Here is a 19,730-nt window from a genome sequence, read left to right on the forward strand (position 1 = left end):
GTGTCTTGCTACCTGCTAGCTAAATCAGTTTCCTAATTTTAAAATTAAGTGTAATTGAATTACATTTAAGATCTAAATTCAGGTTATTAATGTGCTTTGGTTAACAAAATACATAACTGAATAATATAGAATTTGATGGAAACTATTTACAACTATTTAAACTTGTCACTTTTTTTTTCCTTTTACACTATCAGGTGGAAGAATCCTTGAAACGACTGAGGAACCCCTTACAATTACAGCTTCCAGTGCAAGAAATTAATGACAAACATTAATTTTAAGTTTCAGCCTGTTGAGTTCCCTCAAAAAAAATCACAAACTGGACATTTTGAACCACTATATTAAAGCTGAATGTACAAAACTTTACAAATAAAACCCCAAATCATACTTTTTGTATATATCATTCCTCCACAATATTCGAGTTTAGAAAGAATAATCATCTTAATCTTGGATGGCCAATCCATTCTTAATAAAACAAGACAATGTTTTTAAAGGATGGTTTTATTCTGGGATTCCGATATTTGAATGTAATTTTCATAATGAGCTAAATAAAAACAGATAGTAGTTTTGGATGTCTTCTGGGTGTTCTGTTTATGATCTTAAGAAAACATTCCTTTCACACTTGCACAAAATATCTCAATGCTGTAATAAGTTACATATGTAGCATACATACCACCTGAATGATTTATGAAAACAGGTTTTTCACAGGCACAAATTAATGTAAATGTTTCGGTTAAGTTGCAGTAATCCACAAGTTAGCAGAAGCTTGTAAAACTGAAGAAATCACAATATCATATTGGTCGCATAATTCATTTTTCCAAAATATTAAAGTGGGTGGGGAACATTTACGCAGTACAAACAGATTAAGAAAATGATTCTCACAAGACAATTACTATCTATGTTGAAACAAAAGTATAAAAATTTAGCAATTAGTACAAAATATCCATTATAACATCCATTATGAAATGTAAAACCTAAAGACAGATAAAGTTTGTTTAACTCTTCCTTTATTATCCCAATGTCAAGTCTGAACCTATTTTTAAAATTCCCTGAGCATAGCAGAATAGCTAACTAGTTCAAAGACTGTATAAAAAGTATTTCTGACTGAGTTATTACACTTCACAGTTGTTTTTTTCCATTTTTAATGCAGAATTTGTATTTCTGTTTGCCATTTCGAGTCTGCAATTATTGTCTGTGATTTTTATTGCATGGATCTGCTCATCTAATGATTTTAATTAACCATTTCCTGAAGATCTGAGTTTAAGTAATAGACTATATACTAACTAAACACACATTTTAAATTATCGGTACAATTCTATATGTCTATTCAGAATCAACTCTCATTGAGTTTAATGCAGCATATTTTAGATAAGTGGATATAAAATTGATCTATTTTAACAGTACGGTATTCTTTATGTTTTGATTCCTGCAAAGCACACCACTGCCACAACCTATGTAGCCAAAAATAATAATTACTCCATCATGCTGCTATGATTTGGGGTAAAAGTACAGTTTTTTAGTTAACATTGAAGCAAAGCAAGGGATCTGCTTTTTCCCTATAATAGCAATATTTCTGCTTTTATCTACCCTGCGATGTGATACCTTCCTGTTAACAAGCATCAGTAATTCTGTGAATTCCAGGGAAGTACCATGCTCTTGTATCATCTCACACAGATCTTGAATATACCAAGAACCATATAGAGTCTCCCGGTAGGAATAGAAACCTATTGGAAGAGGGAGGGGGGAGAAAGGATTACATTACTGAGTCAAGAAATTAGCTTTAGTTTTCAATCTGTATTTTACTAAGCAACCAAAAAAATGTTCAGGGGAAAAGTTCATTTTTTAAGCTTTTTTCAATGTGCCAGTATTCTGACATTTTTGTTACATTTCTAGTATTTTTGCTCGGCAAAAAAAATTTGAGGATTTTTTTACCTGTCCCAAACATCTAACGTTTCCCCTTTATTAACTATGTTTATATAAGTAGTACTAGCTGATCCACTTCTGCTCTATTTTACTAATAAATACTGCATCTAGTGAAGTCCAATTGTTTTCATGGTGGCCTTTATCACATTGAATAGGGAAGCTGATAAACGGCATTAAGAGAAAGTGTTCCCAATGGCATTCTCTAAAGTGAAGTTAAAAAAGACTGGGAGCTGAAGAAACCTTACTATAGCTGGATTCATTTGGGCGGGCCAAACCACAAATTAATAACACCATTTTAGCCTATTTTGATGTGCGATCCTAGCTGGTATAAGTCATTCATGAATTTGTCATTTAAATATTATCATCTAAGTTGCATTCATAAAGAGAGTATGGGCCAAACAGTCATATTTCTACACTCATTGCAAGCATATGCAACAAGGAAGTATTAGGAAGCTGGCTCTTTACATTGCATGGAAACCTTACATTACAGCTATATTACATTATTTGGTTGTTTGCCCCCTAGAGTTTTGACTAGGTAAAACAGGCGGGCATATAAATTTAATAAAAATAAATCCCTAAAGATTTATTTCTTGTAGGTATTTAGTTTGCTATGTAGACAAGGATAGTTAATATTTGCTCTGCTGTGATGGAAATATGGAAATCTGACACCACCCTGATGGGAAAGAAGTTCCAGTTGTGATTTACATAATGGTAAGTGCGCTACCACTTCTTGCAGATTCAATTTCTATCTGCCATTTTTTATTTACTGATTAGTTTTAGTGAGTTGTTTATATTAGCTTTTTTTTAAAATACAAAAGGACTTGATTGTCAGTAGCTATTCAACGTATAGCATGAATAACCAATAAATAAAACATCAAAACAGCTTTTAAGGAACTATTACTTGCTTGACGATGAGGATAAAAAAAAAATTTCTTGTAGGACAGGGGTGTGAAACGCGTATCGTCATGTTATGTGATGACGTATCGCGACTTTTCCCTTTTACTAAAATGGGGTGGGTGTGGCCAGCACGTGACACATCCGGCCCATGGGCTGCTGAGTTTGACAGCCCTGTTCTAGGATAACTTTTTTTTTACCTTCTGCCACAGAATAACACATGAGGAAATCAGCACCAGCAGGTAAAGAATAAACTGCAGCAGCGTCAACTTCGGTTTCATTGACAAGTGAGCGGTCTGTAACGCTATCAACCGGATCGTTAGGAAAGACCGGATCATCACGTTTTTCTCCTCTGCATGCCTAAAATTGGAGATAAAAAACTGCTAGAAATGAAATCCCACATCTGGAATCACTTCTGAAATATCAACCATCCATTGCAGATACAGAAAAGTCGAATATATAATGCCTTTATTTATGCCCTGCTATAGATCTAGTGGTGATCTAGATTTTCTTTTTTTAAGGTGAAGACTATTCTTATACAAGAAGTGCCAGAATCACTTTAAGTTGTGTTTATGTCTTATGTAACATAAACACAATTTAAGGTGATTCTGGCACTTCTGCCACCCACCCATTTTCCCACTTCAAATTACCAGTCAATTTTTACACACATTGATGGTAAATCCTCAGGGAAGTTCCTTAGGTTACATAGGTGTAAATATATGGAAGTATATCACATTTTGACTAAATGCACCAAATGTTACACTTTATGTTTGCATTTTTTTGCATTTTAAAGTGATGCTTTTAATATATGGCAGTCTTAATTTTTCTTTTTCAAGATGATTGATTTTAATCCTATATTATGAACGCATCTCACCTGAATTATGAATATTTTTGGCTTTCCTATCAGACTAGAGCATTCATCACCTCTGAACATATCGGTCAGATCCTGTATCTTTATTTTACCATCATAAGCGTAAACTTTGTTATTTTTTCCATGGCTCAGGAAAACGCACATAAAGCAATCGGCATCGTCATGCTGCTCTTTGGACGCTACAAAAATAATGACACAATTTATCTCCACAGAGAAATTACTTCTATATTGGTGGCTATAAAACAGTGAGGTATAAACTTCCTTTAGCTTTCTTTCGACATAAATCAAATCAATCCAGTTCTCCCACATTCTAAACAAATAGTTACTTTTATTCTGAGCTGGATTTAGAAATTCAAAAATCAATCAACACTCCATTACTTACTGCATCATTAAAACCATCTCATCAGATGCCATGATTGCTTACTTTTGAGACCTTACAGTCTCTGGTGGTTTTTCTGCTTCCTGTAGCAGATAACAGCAAAGACATTTTAAAGGCTTATTTTCCACCTTATTTTCTAAAAATTAGAAATGGGAAAATGGGAAATGAAAACCTTCAGAAAACAAATATGCTGAATTTCCTCCTAACCACCTTGTTCCGGGCCAGTTTCCCGAAGTAAATTCTCTGAACTGTTGGTGATCTAGAGTGATCCAGTCATGTCATTCCACGCAAAACAGGCTTATTCTCCTGTGTGCTGCTCGGGGAATCCAATCATGGGTTAACTTTGTCCATTAGCCTAGAGACTGAGTATGTAAATTTTGACCACGCCTCCTCTGACTGGACTGAGCCAGTTTTTTTATTCAGTCCAGCCTAACGAGACGTCTCCCAATTCTCTCTTGACTAATTGACAAATTTCTCGTTTTCATTGGATTCAGCGGTCACTCTCAACCTTCGATGGATTTTTAACTCTCGGAGGTGGAGGCGGCAGTTTATTGCCAGCCCAATTTCCTCATTGTTGGAGCCTTCCCTCCAATCGGGGGTTGGGAGCTCTGCAGACTCATCGTGCCGGGTGATTAAGCCGGCAATTCCGAAAGCGACTTTGGAAGCCTTTGTTCCTCGATTGCTTGGGCGCGTTCTGGGCTGGTGCGCTGCCCTGCGCCGTTTCGCGCTTGGTAGAACTTGCCTATGTGGCGCGGTCAGTTCCCAGGCATGCTGCCTTGCCATGCGGCTCTTTCTTCCTCTGAGTGGAGCGGCAGCCGTGCGGGGCTGCGAACTTGCTGGCCGTTTGGTTCCCTCCTCGCCGTTAGCGGTTTAAATTTCGCGCTCTCAGTGCCGGTCGCCATTTTGAATAGCGACTTTGCGCACACGATGGAATCGGCCGGAAGAGGCGTGGCAAGCTATTTCGTGCGCTGGAGTCTGCGCTGTTCCGGTAATCCTCCCTTTTCCCTCACTTGCGGTTGCTGACTCAGGGAAGAGGTTGCTTTCGCCTTAGCCTCTGCTTTCACTTGGCGACTTGGCAGTGGTGCGCAATTCGTGACCCTCTTCATTGAGTGTGATTGAGCTTTTTCAAATACTTTACCCTACCATGGCAGACCAATCAGTAGCTAAAGGTACTGTAGAGCCCATCTGTGAACCCCGTTCCCCTGGCGAGGGGGGGCTAGCCCAAGGCCCGGTAAGGCCGCTACCAGGGCCTCCAGCAATAGGCCTCGGGCCTCATCCACTGCCCGGGACAAGGCTCACAAGCGCAAAGATAAGGCCAAGGTAACATCAAAGGCATCTGGGGCTCCCAGTTGCCCACCCCCGGCCCTGATTCCACAAAGTGTTTCACCGGTGCGCGTTAATGAGCAGGGTTGGTCTCCTGATATCCAGCTGCCCCGGGCACCACTCCCTGAGGAAGGGGTTTTTGGGCCTCAATCTCCCCCAATTATTTCAGAGGCTAGTGGGGCTTCAATTCGTTCGCCCTCACGTGCTGGGCCTTCTGCCACATTCACTCCTACAGCTGCAGGCCTCAGGCCTATGGAGGGCCAGGATTTAGGCCTTCCTTCTGATTTGTACCACATGATATTTGAGGCCATCTCTAGGGGAGTGGATGCAGAGTTCCTTCGCAGAGCCCAGGCTCCTAGGCCCATTGCGGCCCACTCTGGCCCAGTTTCCCAGGTAGTGCAAGGGGATTCTTCTCTATTCCAGACAGACCCTCCTTCGCCTCTGCCCTCAGTATTTAGTGACGAATCAGCCTTAGTGGAGGAAGGTGAAGTTATAGATAGGGAATTTTCCGATGATGAAGACCTGCCCCGGGACCAGCCTACTGCCCCTGGTCTGTTCCGGCATGCTCTTTTCAAGTCCTTACTGTATAAGGTTAAGACCACCACCCACATGGGGGAGGCAGCATCTAAGGAGAGCACAGCTGTAGGCTTAGATGCCACTGAACACCTCTTTGCAGGATATTATTCCCTCTCCCAAGCTTTTTCTTGATTTGATTCAAAAGAAGTGGGATCAACCGACTGCGGTTACCCCACCCGGCAATGGGGATAGGAAATTGTACACTTCTACTCCAGAATTGGAAGGTCTTCTCCAGTTCCCCACCGTAGATGCCCCTATTGCTGCCCTCGCCTCGCCAGCATTAATTCCATCAGAAATTTCGGAGGGCTTGAATGCAGAGGATCGTAAGGCCGAGACAGTCATTCGCAAGACCCATCAGGCTGCGGTCTGGGCTTTACGCTCGGCTACCGCGGCGTCCTTCTTCAATAGGACTTCCTTGGTCTGGCTTAAGCAGTTACAGAGTAGGCTCGCCCCTGAGGAAATGCGCCTTCATCAAGATATCACCAAATTGATGGTGGCCTTGGAGTTTTCGGCGGCTGCCACTCTTAGTGCAGCAAAATTTGCCTCTCGAGCTGTAGTCTCTAATGTTGCATCTCGGCGTTTGCTATGGCTCTGCCTTTGACAAGCTGATGTCAAGTCCAAGTGGTGCCTTGCGTCCACGCCCTTCAAGGGCAGAGCCTTGTTTGGATCTGTTCTGGATCCCATCCTCATTGAAACCAGGGATAAACGTAAGGTTCTCCCTTCTACTAGTGGTTGCGCCAATAGGAGGCAACAGCCTTACAATAGGCAACAGCCTTTTTGAGCTGGGGACTCGGGATTCGCCCCTGCTTCCTATGCTCCCAACTGCAACAGGGGTTTTTCTCAGTCCCAGGATCGCGGCCAGGACCCCGCGGGGGCCAGAGATAGGGGCCGCCAGCAGAACCAGGCGCAGTCTCAGGCTAGGAGGCCATTTCGTGGAGCAGGCAACCGGTCCTTTAGGAGGTACCGGTGACTTGCAGGGGGGAGAACCCATAGGAGGGCGTCTCCTGGCCTTCGCTCATCAGTGGGCGGAGATCACGTCCGACGCCTGGGCCCTTCAGGTCGTGACGCTGGGCCTCACTCTAGAATTTCTCTCCATCTCCCCGAGACAGTTCATCAAGTGCCCCGTACCCAGGTGCCCGACAAAACAGCACCTCATGGACGCCGAGATACACTACCTTCTCACCATCAGGGCCATAGAACAGGTACCAAGGGGACAGGAAGGGCTAGGGTTTTACTTCATCTTGTTCCTAGTACCCAAGAACTCCGGGGAATGGAGGGCCATCCTAGATTTGAAAAGGCTCAATCGGTACATCAGTACCAAAAATTCAAAATGCAATCTCTCAAAAGCATATTGGCCTCCATCCGCCAAGGCGATATGATGACATCAGTCGACATCAAAGAGGCGTACCTCCATGTGCCCATCCATCCGGCACATCGGAGGTTTCTACATTTCCAGTTCAACGGCCGCCACTTTCAGTACCGGGCCTTGCCTTTTGGCCTGTCTTCGGCTCCACGCACGTTCACCAAGCTTCTGGCAGTGGTGGTGGCTTCACTTCGCTTGATCCCAATACGTGTCAATTGTTATTTGGACGATATATTGGTTCTGTCCCCATCTCGAAACCAGGCCCTGTGGGATCTGCAAGTCACGATGGACTCACTGCGCAGTCATGGCTTCGTCCTAGACTCCTTTCAGTCTGGATTTAGGCCTGGATACAGCACAGAAACTGCTTTGGTCACACTGACTGATGATCTCTGGAGAGCCAGGGACGGGGGTCATGCCTCCGTCCTAGTGCTCCTTGACCTCTCAGCGGCCTTCGATACCATCGACCATGGTATCCTTCTGCGACGATTATGTGAGGTGGGGGTGGGAGGCACCGTCCTTCGGTGGTTCTCCTCTTACCTCTCGGATAGGTCGCAGTCGGTGTTAGTTGGAGGGCAGAGAGGCCCCTGAAGTATGGGGTGCCGCAGGGTTCGGTCCTGTCCCCCCTCCTGTTCAACATCTACATGAAGTCGCTGGGTGAGATCATTCGACGGCACGGGATGAAATACCACCAGTATGCGGACGATACGCAGTTGTATATGTCCGCCCCGTGCCAACTCAATGAAGCGGTTGACGTGTTTGTATTCCCCCCCCTTACTTTGGTTTGTGAGCCGCCCTGAGTCCCTCTGGGAATAGGGTGGCATAGAAATGCAATAAATCAAATCAAATCAAAGTCCTCAACCTTCCCAAGTCATTTGCGGCCAACCACGTCACTACTCCACCTGGGAACCATCATCAATTCAGTGACATGTGAAGTTTCCCTATCTCCGGAAAGGCGGCAGAGCATCCAACACCTGGCAAATTAGGTATTGTCTCAAAGGTTTTTGCCACTGGCAACGCTGTCCAAATTGCTGGGAAAGATGATCTCCTGTATCAACGTGGTTCCCTGGGCCAGGTTCCATACGCGCCCACTCCAATGGTTCCTGCTTCCCTTCCAGAGGGCGCACACCAGTCACTCCCAGATCAAGGTTCGGCTTCCACACAAGCCTCTCAGATCCCTTCGATGGTGGATGTCCTCCAGGCTCCTCCAAGGGGTGTCCATTCAAGGAACCAGAATGCATCCAGGTCACAACGGATGCCAGCCTATTTGGATGGGGAGCCCCTGCCCTGAACCGAGTGGCTCAAGGGCGATGGTCGGGACAGGAACTATCAAACAGCATAAATTGGCTGGAGTTCCGCGCCATCTACCTAGCCCACCTGGAGTTCTGGGACATTGTGACAGACAACCAGAACCAAAATCAATGTATTGATTTTGACCGACAACGTTGCCTCCAAGTCTCACGTCAACCACCAAGGGGGCACCCACTCCAGGGCCCTGATGCAGGAGGCGGAGAGGTTACACCACTGGGCGGAGGCCAGGCTCTTGTCGATTCGGGCGGAGCACATCTCGGGTGTGGCCAACACGCAGGCGGATTGGCTGAGCAGAGCCACCGTGGATCAAGGGGAGTGGCAGCTCCACCCCGTTCTCTTCCAGGAACTCTCGCCGATTCGCCCGTCCCGAAGTAGACCTGTTTGCGCAACCACACAACACACAACTACTGCGATTTTACACCAGGTACCAGACTGCTGGAGCGGAGAGGGTGGATGCTCTATGCAGTCCATGGCTGACCGGTCTCCTCTATGCTTTCCCTCCTCTCCCGATCCTCCCATCAGTCATCCAGAAGATCTTGACGGAACAGGCGGAGGTGCTGCTAGTCGCTCCGATGTAATCCAGACGGCCCTGGTACGCAGACCTCGTCCACCTGTCGGTTTCACATCCGTGGAGGATTCCAGACGATCAGATCCAGCTCAACCAGGGGGCTCTCATCCACCCGAACCCCCAGCTCCTGCAGTTAGCCATGCGGCACGTGAGTGGGCTATTCTAACCGCACTTCACTATTCAAGCGAAGTTATTGACACTATACAAGCGGCTCGACGTCCATCCACTACTCTATATACGAGGCCACATGGCAGGCATTCTGTAGGTGGTGTCCGCCGCTCCGGGGCCGACCCCGTCAAGGCTTCGGTGCCTCAGGTCTTAGACTTTTTGCAATCCGGTCTCAATAAAGGTCTGGCGCCCAACACACTTCGTCGACAGGTCACCGCCTTGTCCACGGTGATTTGAGGTGGTCAGGGCCGTTCCTTGTCCCAACACTCACGGGTCAAGACCTTTCTGAAAGGCACCTCTAACTTGCGACTGCCGACAGTGCACCGTTATCCCACCTGGGACTTGACCTTGGTCCTCAGAGCTCTCACATCTGCTCCCTTTGAGCCCATTCATTCCATCAGCCTTCGGTTACTGACGCTCAAGACTGTGTTCCTGGTGGCCATTACATCGGCCAGGAGGGTGTCGGAGTTGGCTGCGCTTTCTGTTCGGGCGGATCTTTGCATTTTCCATCCAAACAGAGTGGTGCTTCGTTTGGACCCGACTTTCCTCCCTAAGATCAACACGTTGTTTCACAGGGCTCAGGAGCTCGTCCTCCCGGACTTTTGTCCGCATCCTTCACATCCTCAGGAGGACCAGTGGCACCATTTGTATGTTCACAGGATCTTCTGGCATTATGTGAAGCGCATGGCGTCGTTCAGGAGGTTGGAGGCGCTGTTCGTTTCATTCCAGCCGTCGTCCATTGGACAGAAGGTGTCTTCCCACACCATCGGCCGATGGTTGAAGGCGTGTATTGCATTGGCGTACGACAGTCACTCCCGGCTGGTTCCCAGGCGTATTACTCCTCACTCTACCAGGAGTGCGGCCACCACAGCGGCCTGGGCTACGCAAGCCTCAGTGGAAGAGATTTGCAGGGTGGCCACCTGGGCGTCACCTTTGCCATTTATTCGACACTACAAGATTGACGTGGAGGCCTCGGCTGAGGCCTCCTTTGGGCGGAGAGTGTTGCAAAGGGTCCTTTCTTCTGCGGAGGAGCCTGACCAGCCTAGCTCCCGCCCTGGGAATTAATTGCTTTGGCATGTCCCATGATTGGATTCCCCGAGCAGCACACAGGAGAATGACTGTTGACTTACCTGAACGGTCCTTCTATGGGTGCTGCGAGGAGAATCCAAACCTGCCCACGGCTTCGGCTGATCAGGGCTCCACCTTGACTTTGACTCTATGACTAACCTTTCCTTTTTTTCCCCTGACTGGACTTTCTGGACGTGACCTTAGTACCTGTGTTGCCTATGGCATGAGTGACATTGACATACATCTTTTACCGGCTGACTTCGTGCAAAACTGACTTGGTCCAGTCAGAGGAGGCGTGGTCAAAATTTACATACTCAGTCTCTAGGCTAATGGACAAAGTTAACCCATGATTGGATTCTCCTCGCAGCACCCATAGAAGGACCGTTCAGGTAAGTCAACAGTCATTTTGATTATAATGTGACCAAAACAGTTCAAATTATTTTCAGTTTAACATAATTTACTTCCATAAACCACTGAATTATTGGAATAGCATAATCTGGGGAAGATTCAAGGTGATTTGGAAGACGAACAGAATGCTCTTGAATTTTCCAGAACATTCTGTTTCTCAACTGGTGAATTTTGCATATCTACCCCTAAACTAAATTAGCTATAAAATTGTTAAGTTTTAAGTTTTCAAAATGAAAAAATCACAATCTAAAAACAACATTTTTTTATAAAAACTTAAAATGTCAACCCTGCCTTATCAACATAAACATATACCATATTTTTTGGAGTATAAGATATACCCGATAGACGCACCAAGATTTTGAAGAGGCAAATTTTTTTAAAAGAGATTTTGCACACTGCAAACCTCCCGAAAATGGGCCCTTTTTTCAAAAAGGGCCTGCATAGCCTTCAGGAGGCTTATAGAGTGCTTCTGGTGGCCAGGGGGGGGGGGGGGGGGGACAAGCAAAAAATTGCAGTTTTTCACTATTTTTGCTCTCCCCAGCCCGCAGGAGCACTCTGGAAGCCTAAAGGCTATGCACGGCCGTTTTTGCAAAGGGGGTTTCAGAAGCCAAAAATGCTGCATTCTGTGTATAAGACGCACCCAGATTTTCACACTCTTTTGAAGGAAAAAGATGGATCTTATTCACTGAAAAATACGGTAATTCAATAGTTAATAACAAACATGATTGAAGGAATGTGAATAGTTTTAACAGACCAGACCTGGGAGGGGAAAAAAAAAACATAGCAAGTAAGCAGATCTTTCTCTCTGGATGGCTCTCCCACAGTTCAATAAATTAAATCTTAACCAGGATTATTTTCTTCACTAGGAACATTAATATTAAATTTTTTAACAATAAAATATAACTGCTAGCCAAGCATCTACAGCAAATAAACTTACTTTACCTACCATTAGAAATTTTTTCCTTTATTTCTTTTTTCCTAAGGTCATCAAAACATCTCACTTCAAATCCAAGTTCAGTCAACCTATTTTAAACAGAACAATATTTCACTCTAAGATCATGTCCATATATTATTAATAACCACATATTAATATTTAGATCTCTGGGAGGATGCAACATTATCTAACCAGTCAGCTTTAGAAATTTACCGAAACATCACTTTCCACATTCTTATGCTAGGAGTAGTCTAGAAAAAAGAGGAATCTACCTTTTCAGTCCACAGAATCAGATTGGGTTTTAAATTAAAACATAAATGCAACTAAAACACACTTAACTATATTAAGAAGATACAATACTTAATATCAGTAATATTCCCTCCGTAACATTTTTAAAAAAAACCAACTTTTAAAATCTGTACTTCTTGACATAGTTAGTACAGTTAGGATTAGAATAATATTTTGTGAAAAGAATTCTACAAGTTGGGTCTTTCATTGCCTTATTCACCCGCCTAATATCTCAGCATGCGAGTTTCTGAAACATTGACCAGGAATAAAGACGTGATATTTCACACAACTTGTGCTCATGTCCTGATTTATAAGTTTTACAACCAATAATGAAATTGCACAACTATTCACACTGTTCTAATAAAATAAATAGCATTCATATAGATATTTAGCATCAGCCTATAATACTGTAAATCAGAGGTATGTTTGAGATTGCTTCAATGTTTTCTAGTAATCCTACATTGCAAAAGCCATTCTTTATCATAAAGACATACTGTTTCTGCTTCATTTCTCCTCCATTGCTCGATTATCCTTAGAATGTGAAGTCACAGAAAGAGAAGTTGGGTGTGTTCCATAGGCCATTTTTAATCTATTTAAGACACGCTGATAACCCGGCATTGTCCGGGTACTTATTTATAGGGGGAAAATGTCCGGACCAAATGTAATTTCTAATGTTGGATTTTCCTCCTTACCAGAGGGAGCCCCCTTGTGGAGTACTGTGAAGTCGTTACTATGGCAATTCCACTGCACTGTACAGTAGAAGCCAGTACGACACAACAGTCTGTATCTTAACAGAGCACAAATCCTGAGGGGTGTTAGGGCTGTCTAGGCCCCAGTGTTTTTCTCCAGAGGGTAAGTCATCTGTGTACCAATTTTGGTTGAAATTGCTCGAGGCATTCCAGAGTTACACTGGAACAAACACACACACAACTGTTTTCATATATTGCCATAAGCAATAGAGTCCAAGTTAAAAAAACAAAACCCACAGCTGGGTTCTGTCAGACATGTGAACATAGGGTTGATTCTGCAGATGAAAACTCTGAAACAAACTCTAACCATCTTGAGTTCCAGAACTGACCTGAGCTCAAAGTTGTTCCATTCTGGGGATCATTTTCCTGCGAACTTTCCCCCAAACAGTGTATGAATGAAAGAGGAAATACTAAAAGAGTATTTTTTTAATGGTGCTAACTTTAAAATCTGGATTTCAACTCCCAGAATTCCCCAGCCAAACTGTTATCTGGGGAATTCTGAGTGTTGAAATTCACACATTTTAATGTTAACAAGTTTGAGAAAAATTGTAGTAAAGAATACAAGTAGTTCTCAATTTACAACCAATATCGAGCCCAAAATTTTCATGGCTAAGCAAAATAGTCATTAAGTACGTTTTGCCCCAAGTTTTATGAACTTTCTTGTCACAGTTGTTAAATGAATTGCTGCACTGTTAAGTTAGTAAGACGGTTGTTAAGTGAGTCTGGCTTCCCTACTGACTTTGTTTGTCAGAAGGTCACAACAGGTGACCGCGGGAACAATTCAACTGTCATAAATATGCCAAACATCCAAATTTTGATCACATGACCATGGGGATGCGATAATGCTCATAAATGTGAAAAAAATGTCATGTAACTTTTTTCAGTGCTGTTGCAACTTCAAATGGTCACTAAATGAATGGTTGTAAGTCGAGGACTATCTGTACAGATGAGGCTTTTCTGTCTGATCTTGCTTTGTGATGGAAAATGTCAACTTCAGTTTAGGATTGCCATTTATTTCAGTAAGTATATTAATTGAAGCAACAGAAGTTATTTTTCTGGTAATTAAAGGGATGGGACTTAATTTATTGAATAACTGAGAATCAGAAATCTGTTGCAAATCAGCCAAAGAACAACTATCCTGATTGATGTCAAAGCCATTCCTGTTATAAAACTTGCAAAATTCTTTACCTATATCCTAAAAATCTGAAAGTCTGCATTACCTCAGCATACATGGAATACTTTCTCCCCTCACACACAATTTCTTAAAAAATGGAAATAGTTTTTAAAAAGTCATTGGATTTGTCTTCTTCAGTGTAAAAGAAAATATGCCGAACAACAATGATTTCTTTACCTGCGGTTCAGATTATCTTGGTCAACATGAGTACCACGTCTTTCTGGTAACTCCAAGCACTTGCAAAACCTCTCATGATTGAAGATCAAAGCAAGTCCTCTTCTCTTGTGTTTCATTTTGTATTCCACAGATGGATCAAATAGGCTGGTCCTGCAAAAAAAAAAAAAAAAGGTAGCCCAGTTTTATAAACGTAGGTCTTTCTCGTTCATATAAACACAACTGTATGTTGAAGCATGTCAGTGGTTAGGAGTCAAAGAACTGTACAATTAGTGCAAATCTTATATAATTTAATTTGATTATAAGAAGGATATCCTTCATCAGTATAGGTACATTTTTGGTACCTATCTATCTACCCACCTACCTACCAATCATACTATTCCCATTTATGATAAGCAGCATTATACAGAGTACAAAAAGGCAAATGGAATATTAAGCCAAAGAAATTAAAGAAAACAAAAAGTACTACAGTTAAAACTACATCATATCCACACAATTCATTATAACTTTTCATACCTTTCTGTCCTTGGAAACTATGCTTCTTTCTACCATGTTCTTATTTTGTTTCACATGTAGTCTTTTACTCTTTAACTTTGCCAATTGCCTCTTTTTAGGATCATAACTCCATGCAACCATGGTTTTCTTAGTCTTTTTATGATTTCCTTTGTGTATTTGTTTAGTGATTTGATTTAAGGTGGTTAAAGATGGATTTAAATATTAGTCTCTATGATCTTGGTCCAATACCTTAACCAGTACCTCATATTGACTCTTTCTCTGTCCTTATTTAGCAATGAATTACAGACAGTTTCCTTACTCGGAAGATTTACATGGTTTTTTATTATCTTTATTAATGTACAAATTCTATTTTCTCTGACTTGTTTATTGCTCACTGGTATTTATCACTATTCTTCTTCCATTGTATTTAATATGTAAATAACACTGCAAGAACCATAGCCTTAAGGTGACACAATTTTTTTCAATCAACAGCTAGTGCCAAGTGTACAATTTAACTCGGAAATTTCTGGCTATGATGATTTTTTCCCCCAATAAATTTAGGAATAATTCAAGAACAAAACATATGTGAAGGAAATGGAAAAGAAATTAAGAATACAGGTAAAACACCTTTTCTGTTTGGCTTCAGACATCTGATTTGAAACAAGATTTGATTTCAAAGTTTTTATAAAGTCTCACTTTGGGGGTTGCATTTTAAAAAGAAGGTCATGCATTAGCAAATCAATTTCAAGTACTCAAAAATCAAAATACTTGTATCCAATGGGGAAAAAAGTGAAAAAAGTGAAACTCCGATGGATAGCTGTAATTTTAAAAGGAATCTGATTTGATCACAAAATCAATTATCTAGCTAGATTAGCTAAAATGGTTATTTTCATTGTAAGCTTCTTGGAATAGAGCCATACAAATAACTATGATGTTGTAAGACAAAAAACACTGCAAAATCTGACTCAGAAAAGATTACCTTTCACCAAGGGCGTCTTTTTCAGTGATGTTCTGCTGTTCATCTGTAAATAGAAAACAATTCAAACATAAATAAATCAAAATAAATAAATAAATCAAAATAATGTAATAATGTAAAAGTGTAGGTAATACATTTACTTGCTAACCATATTTTTAAAATATACTTTAAGTGCCCATGTTTCTCCAAAAATAAGATTGGGTCTTATTTTCTTTTGACCCCCGAAATAAGCACTTATTTTCAGGGAGGTCTTATTATTTTTGAGGTGCGGGAGGCGGTGACCGTGGTCACCTCATGGCTGCTGCTGTGTTGCAATATTTTCAGGAAGGGCTTATTTTGGGAAGAGGGCTTATTTTAGCACATGCGCTCAAAAGCCCGATTGGGCTTATTATCCAGGGAGGTCTTCCATTATTTTCAGGGAAACTGTATGTTTTCATTGAAAATGCATATTTTCTTAGCAAAACTTATTTTAGGAAATCCGTAAAATAAAAAATGTAAATTATCAAAAAAATAAGGACACAAATTTAGATTTGGCCCGTGGGGCCACCCTGGAAACAGCGAAGGACCGGCCCGCTGTACCTCTGCCAGCAAAAATGCCAGCTGGCAGAGGGTTGCAGGAGGCCATCGCAGCCGAAAACGGAGATTGGGAGACCGTTTTCACTGGCAGAGCACTCGGGCTACCACAGGAGCCCAGCACAAGTGATGTTGAGCTGGCCATGCCTCCCCCAGATACCCCCCCAGGTCAAACACAACCCTGATGCAGCCCTCAATGAAATCGAGTTTAACACCCCTGCTCTAAGGAGAAAATAAATTAACAGCAGAAAATTCAGAGAGAAATTTCAGCCTAGTAAGCCCATTTGTGAGTATCTGTGACATCCAAAACATCAGTGGTGAAGAAATCTTTCCAGATGCTAATTTTTGTGTGCAGTTGGACCGCAACAGTTACTGAATTCAGAGGATGACCATGACCGTGACATGTAAACATAAAAATTCATCATAATTTAGGGGTGGTTTCAATCTTTTGCTTTTTTTTCCTATTACTTTGCAATTTAGAAAGTTTTAATTGTCAATTAGATTTTTTTTTTAAAAAAAAATGCTGGGTACCTTACCTTTGCATTGTAGTATATTCTTGCTGTCCACATGGATTTCTATAGTAAAAAACAATACAACGAGCATCTCTCTTATAAACCATGTTCAAACTCAATTGCAAAGAAAAAAAGACAGACTCAATATTTACAGTAATATACCAAATGTATTTCATAACTGAGGCATATTGCAATATATCACAATATAATCAGCAAATGAGTTTTTAAACACAAGTTAATCACTTAAAGTTTTTTATCCAAAGGTTTTTCAGTCTTCTTCTTAATGGTCTTATGAAGATTGACAAGCAAAAAAGAAAAGCATTGCTGCTTTTGTACATTCTTACACATGGATTTAATATTGTATTCTTAATTATGAACCTGAATCATGGTATTTCAAATCAGAACTAGAAACATAATAAATCTATACTGACTGGTTATAAAGCCAAGGGCTAAGTGTATGATTGTAATATAAATTGTACATTTATTCTAAATATTATATAGTTATAAATCTGTATTATTACAAATCTTGAAACATTACTGTAGATTGTTCAGATATAATGATATTTATGCAATATTATGTAACTATTGATCTATTATTTGTGTAACTTAATGCATTGGTAATAAGGAGAAATAAATATTCTGTCAATATTAATTATAATTTAAGATGTTATTACAAGCATAAGGTACAGGTAGTCCTCGACTTACTACAGTTCATTTAGTGACAGTTCAAAGTTATAATAGCACTAAAAAGTGATTTAAGACTGCTTTTCTCACACTTAAAGTTTACAGGGAAAAGTCTACAGGAGGCGCTTTGAAACTAAGCCTCCCTTCATCCCGATCTCTCCTAAAGTACTTACTCCGTGGCTGTCTGTCTGTGTCTTCGTACAACTCTTCCCACCAAGTTGGAGTAAAGACCTAGCAGCTGCCCTTGCCCGACCTGCACTTCATTCCTTTCAATTTCGGTTCGGGGGTTGCGTGGCACCCTGAGCAAACCCAGCTCAGACCACGAAGGGTTCAAGGACTTGTGCCACGGAGTGGCTCAGTCGCCAGTGTGAATACAAACCTTGCGTGCCCTTATTGCTTCCCTGAAAGGAAAGCTACGTGTTGAGATGCCTTGGGACGCGCCCCGTCTCCCCAAGCTTGTAGCCCGGGGTGCTGTTTCAACCGAAGGCATCCACCCACGCGTGGCTGGGAGAACCTGTCTGTCGCCGTCGGCCAGCCGTCTTAGGGTGCCCAGCCGGAGCGAGAGTGGCCCCTGAGCTCTACCAAGCCGCAGATGAGCCTTCCTGCCGCCGAAGCCTCCAGCCCCTTCGATTCAAAATTATTTTCGCTCGGAGCGGCTGCTGCAGCCCTTTTCTGCGCCTACCTGAGGACTTGGTGCCACGCTTCTTGGCGCCACGCTTCTTGGCGCTTGCCATGGCTGCGCTTCGGCTCCCTCACTGCCTTCAGACAGTCTCCCTCGCCCTCCCGGCGATGTTATTACCCCCAGTCCTCCCCTGCCTGCCCTCTTCTCCTCCCCTGCGAAAGGGGCGCCTCCTTCTCCTCAACTCTCCCTGCTTGCTCTTATCACGGCTGGGCGGGCTGAGCGCTGGTCTCAGTCCTCCAAGGACAGGCTCGGCCCTCTGCTTTGGCCTGGGAGGCGTGGGAGAAACTCACCGAGGCCGGAGGTTTGCGGAGAGTAATAAACACGCCTTGCCGCTTCCTATAATAAAGGAGCAAAGGAGGCTGGGATAGCCTGAAGGGAGAAAGTATCTGTCTGAGGACACCGACTCAAGGTCCCCAAAGAGCTAGCAGGTTTTCCCTAAGTACCTCCTTGTGGTTTTAAAGCTGGCAAAGTGAAGGATTTATCCACAAATCCATTCAGGATTTGCGTGGGACTGATTGGGGTAGATTGCAGGGGTGACACCGAAATATAATTTTATCATATTTTATCTGTATCTTAAATTATTGTATTCTATTCTATTCCAATTCCATTTTAGATTGTTTTTTATTCCAATTTTATTTTAAATTGTATTTCTAGGAAGTTATCACCCAGCCCTCTCCCAGAAAAGTGAAATATCCTAGGAAATATTGAAAAGGCAGAACATTTCTCTGGATGTGAAAAGGGAGAAACTTTGTATAATAAAGAGTTCTCCCCTTCAGCTCCAGGGGATAAGGTAACATGACCAGATTTTAACATTGGTAAAGTGGGGACACCATTGACTGGGGTGTGTGGTCTTGATTAAAAATTTATATCTATATCTTGTCTATATGGTCCATGGATCCCTTCAAAGGGAGGGTTTCCAGCCCCTTTCACAAAGGGGAGCCAGTTCCGGAGAAGAAACTCAGAGCCCCCAATATCCTCCCTCAGTTCCCCTCCCCCTCCAGGCCCCGATTGAGCAATGGGGAGTGGGGGTCTCCCCCAAATTCAGGGGCTCCCCCAGAAGGAACAGAAGCTCCCCTCTTGCCTGATCTTCAAAGCCTCAAATTTGAGATTCAGAAGAAAAAGTGAAGTTTCTGAAGAAGCAAAAATCCTTTTGCTCAAATGCCTCTTTTTCCTTCTGGGGATTCAGGGCTGAAAATACCTCACTTTCCCTTTTTCGCTTTCGCTTTTCCTTCCCTTCCTCTTTCCAGGCAGCTCACCCCCACCCAGACACTGGGGACAAGAGGAGGGCGAGAGAGGGGGGGAAAGGGGTGGGGTCCCTCTCTGTCCTCCTGGTAAGGATTGTAGGAGTTGCAGATTACAGGACAATATTTTCCTGAATCCAAACTGCTTGCTAGAAAGCAGGTTGTTTGTTTCTAAGTGGAGGGTGAAGGGCTGGTTTATAATTGATTCCGTGACTTTAGAGGTGAGGCAACACAGCGAGATTGGTCTGTAGTTTCCAGGGTCTTTTTCTTTCCTCCCCACATGAAAGAGGAAAAAAGGATGATAATAATCTGTGGGCTTCGTTATTTCTTTAAGCCCCTCAGTCATGTCTTTGATACATTCCCCACACCTGGGAAACAGCTAAGCCCCCTGGTTTGATTGTC

At 42.7% G+C, this 19,730-nt stretch overlaps 2 protein-coding genes across 5 annotated transcripts in view; one reads left to right on the forward strand and one right to left on the reverse strand.

Annotated features, from left to right (window-relative positions):
• Positions 1 to 564, forward strand: part of MCUB (mitochondrial calcium uniporter dominant negative subunit beta) — a 60,089-nt gene extending 59,525 nt beyond the window's left edge. For all 3 annotated transcript variants that reach the window (XM_032224014.1, XM_032224016.1, XM_032224015.1), the window contains one exon: positions 195 to 564. In XM_032224014.1, the coding sequence (XP_032079905.1) occupies positions 195 to 272 (78 nt within the window). In that variant the 3' untranslated portion in view covers positions 273 to 564. The remainder of the gene's footprint in view (positions 1 to 194) is intronic.
• On the reverse strand, positions 445 to 18,635 carry LOC116513140 (caspase-6-like). Of its 2 annotated transcripts, none has more exons than XM_032224017.1 (8): positions 18,088 to 18,635; positions 16,746 to 16,784; positions 15,640 to 15,682; positions 14,169 to 14,318; positions 11,793 to 11,869; positions 3,689 to 3,864; positions 3,015 to 3,174; positions 445 to 1,721 (listed from the first exon to the last, which is right to left on the reverse strand). In XM_032224017.1, exons 1-8 carry the CDS (start codon positions 18,137 to 18,139, stop codon positions 1,486 to 1,488), a joined length of 933 nt encoding a protein of 310 aa, XP_032079908.1. In that variant the 5' UTR covers positions 18,140 to 18,635; the 3' UTR covers positions 445 to 1,485. The 2 variants fall into 2 exon arrangements, with proteins under 2 accessions (XP_032079908.1, XP_032079909.1); XM_032224018.1 differs by lacking the exon at positions 18,088 to 18,635 and adding an exon at positions 17,579 to 18,080.
• Between the last annotated feature and the right edge of the window lie 1,095 nt (positions 18,636 to 19,730).

This window comes from Thamnophis elegans, chromosome 9 (genome assembly GCF_009769535.1).
Source record: "Thamnophis elegans isolate rThaEle1 chromosome 9, rThaEle1.pri, whole genome shotgun sequence".
Lineage (NCBI taxonomy): Eukaryota > Metazoa > Chordata > Lepidosauria > Squamata > Colubridae > Thamnophis > Thamnophis elegans.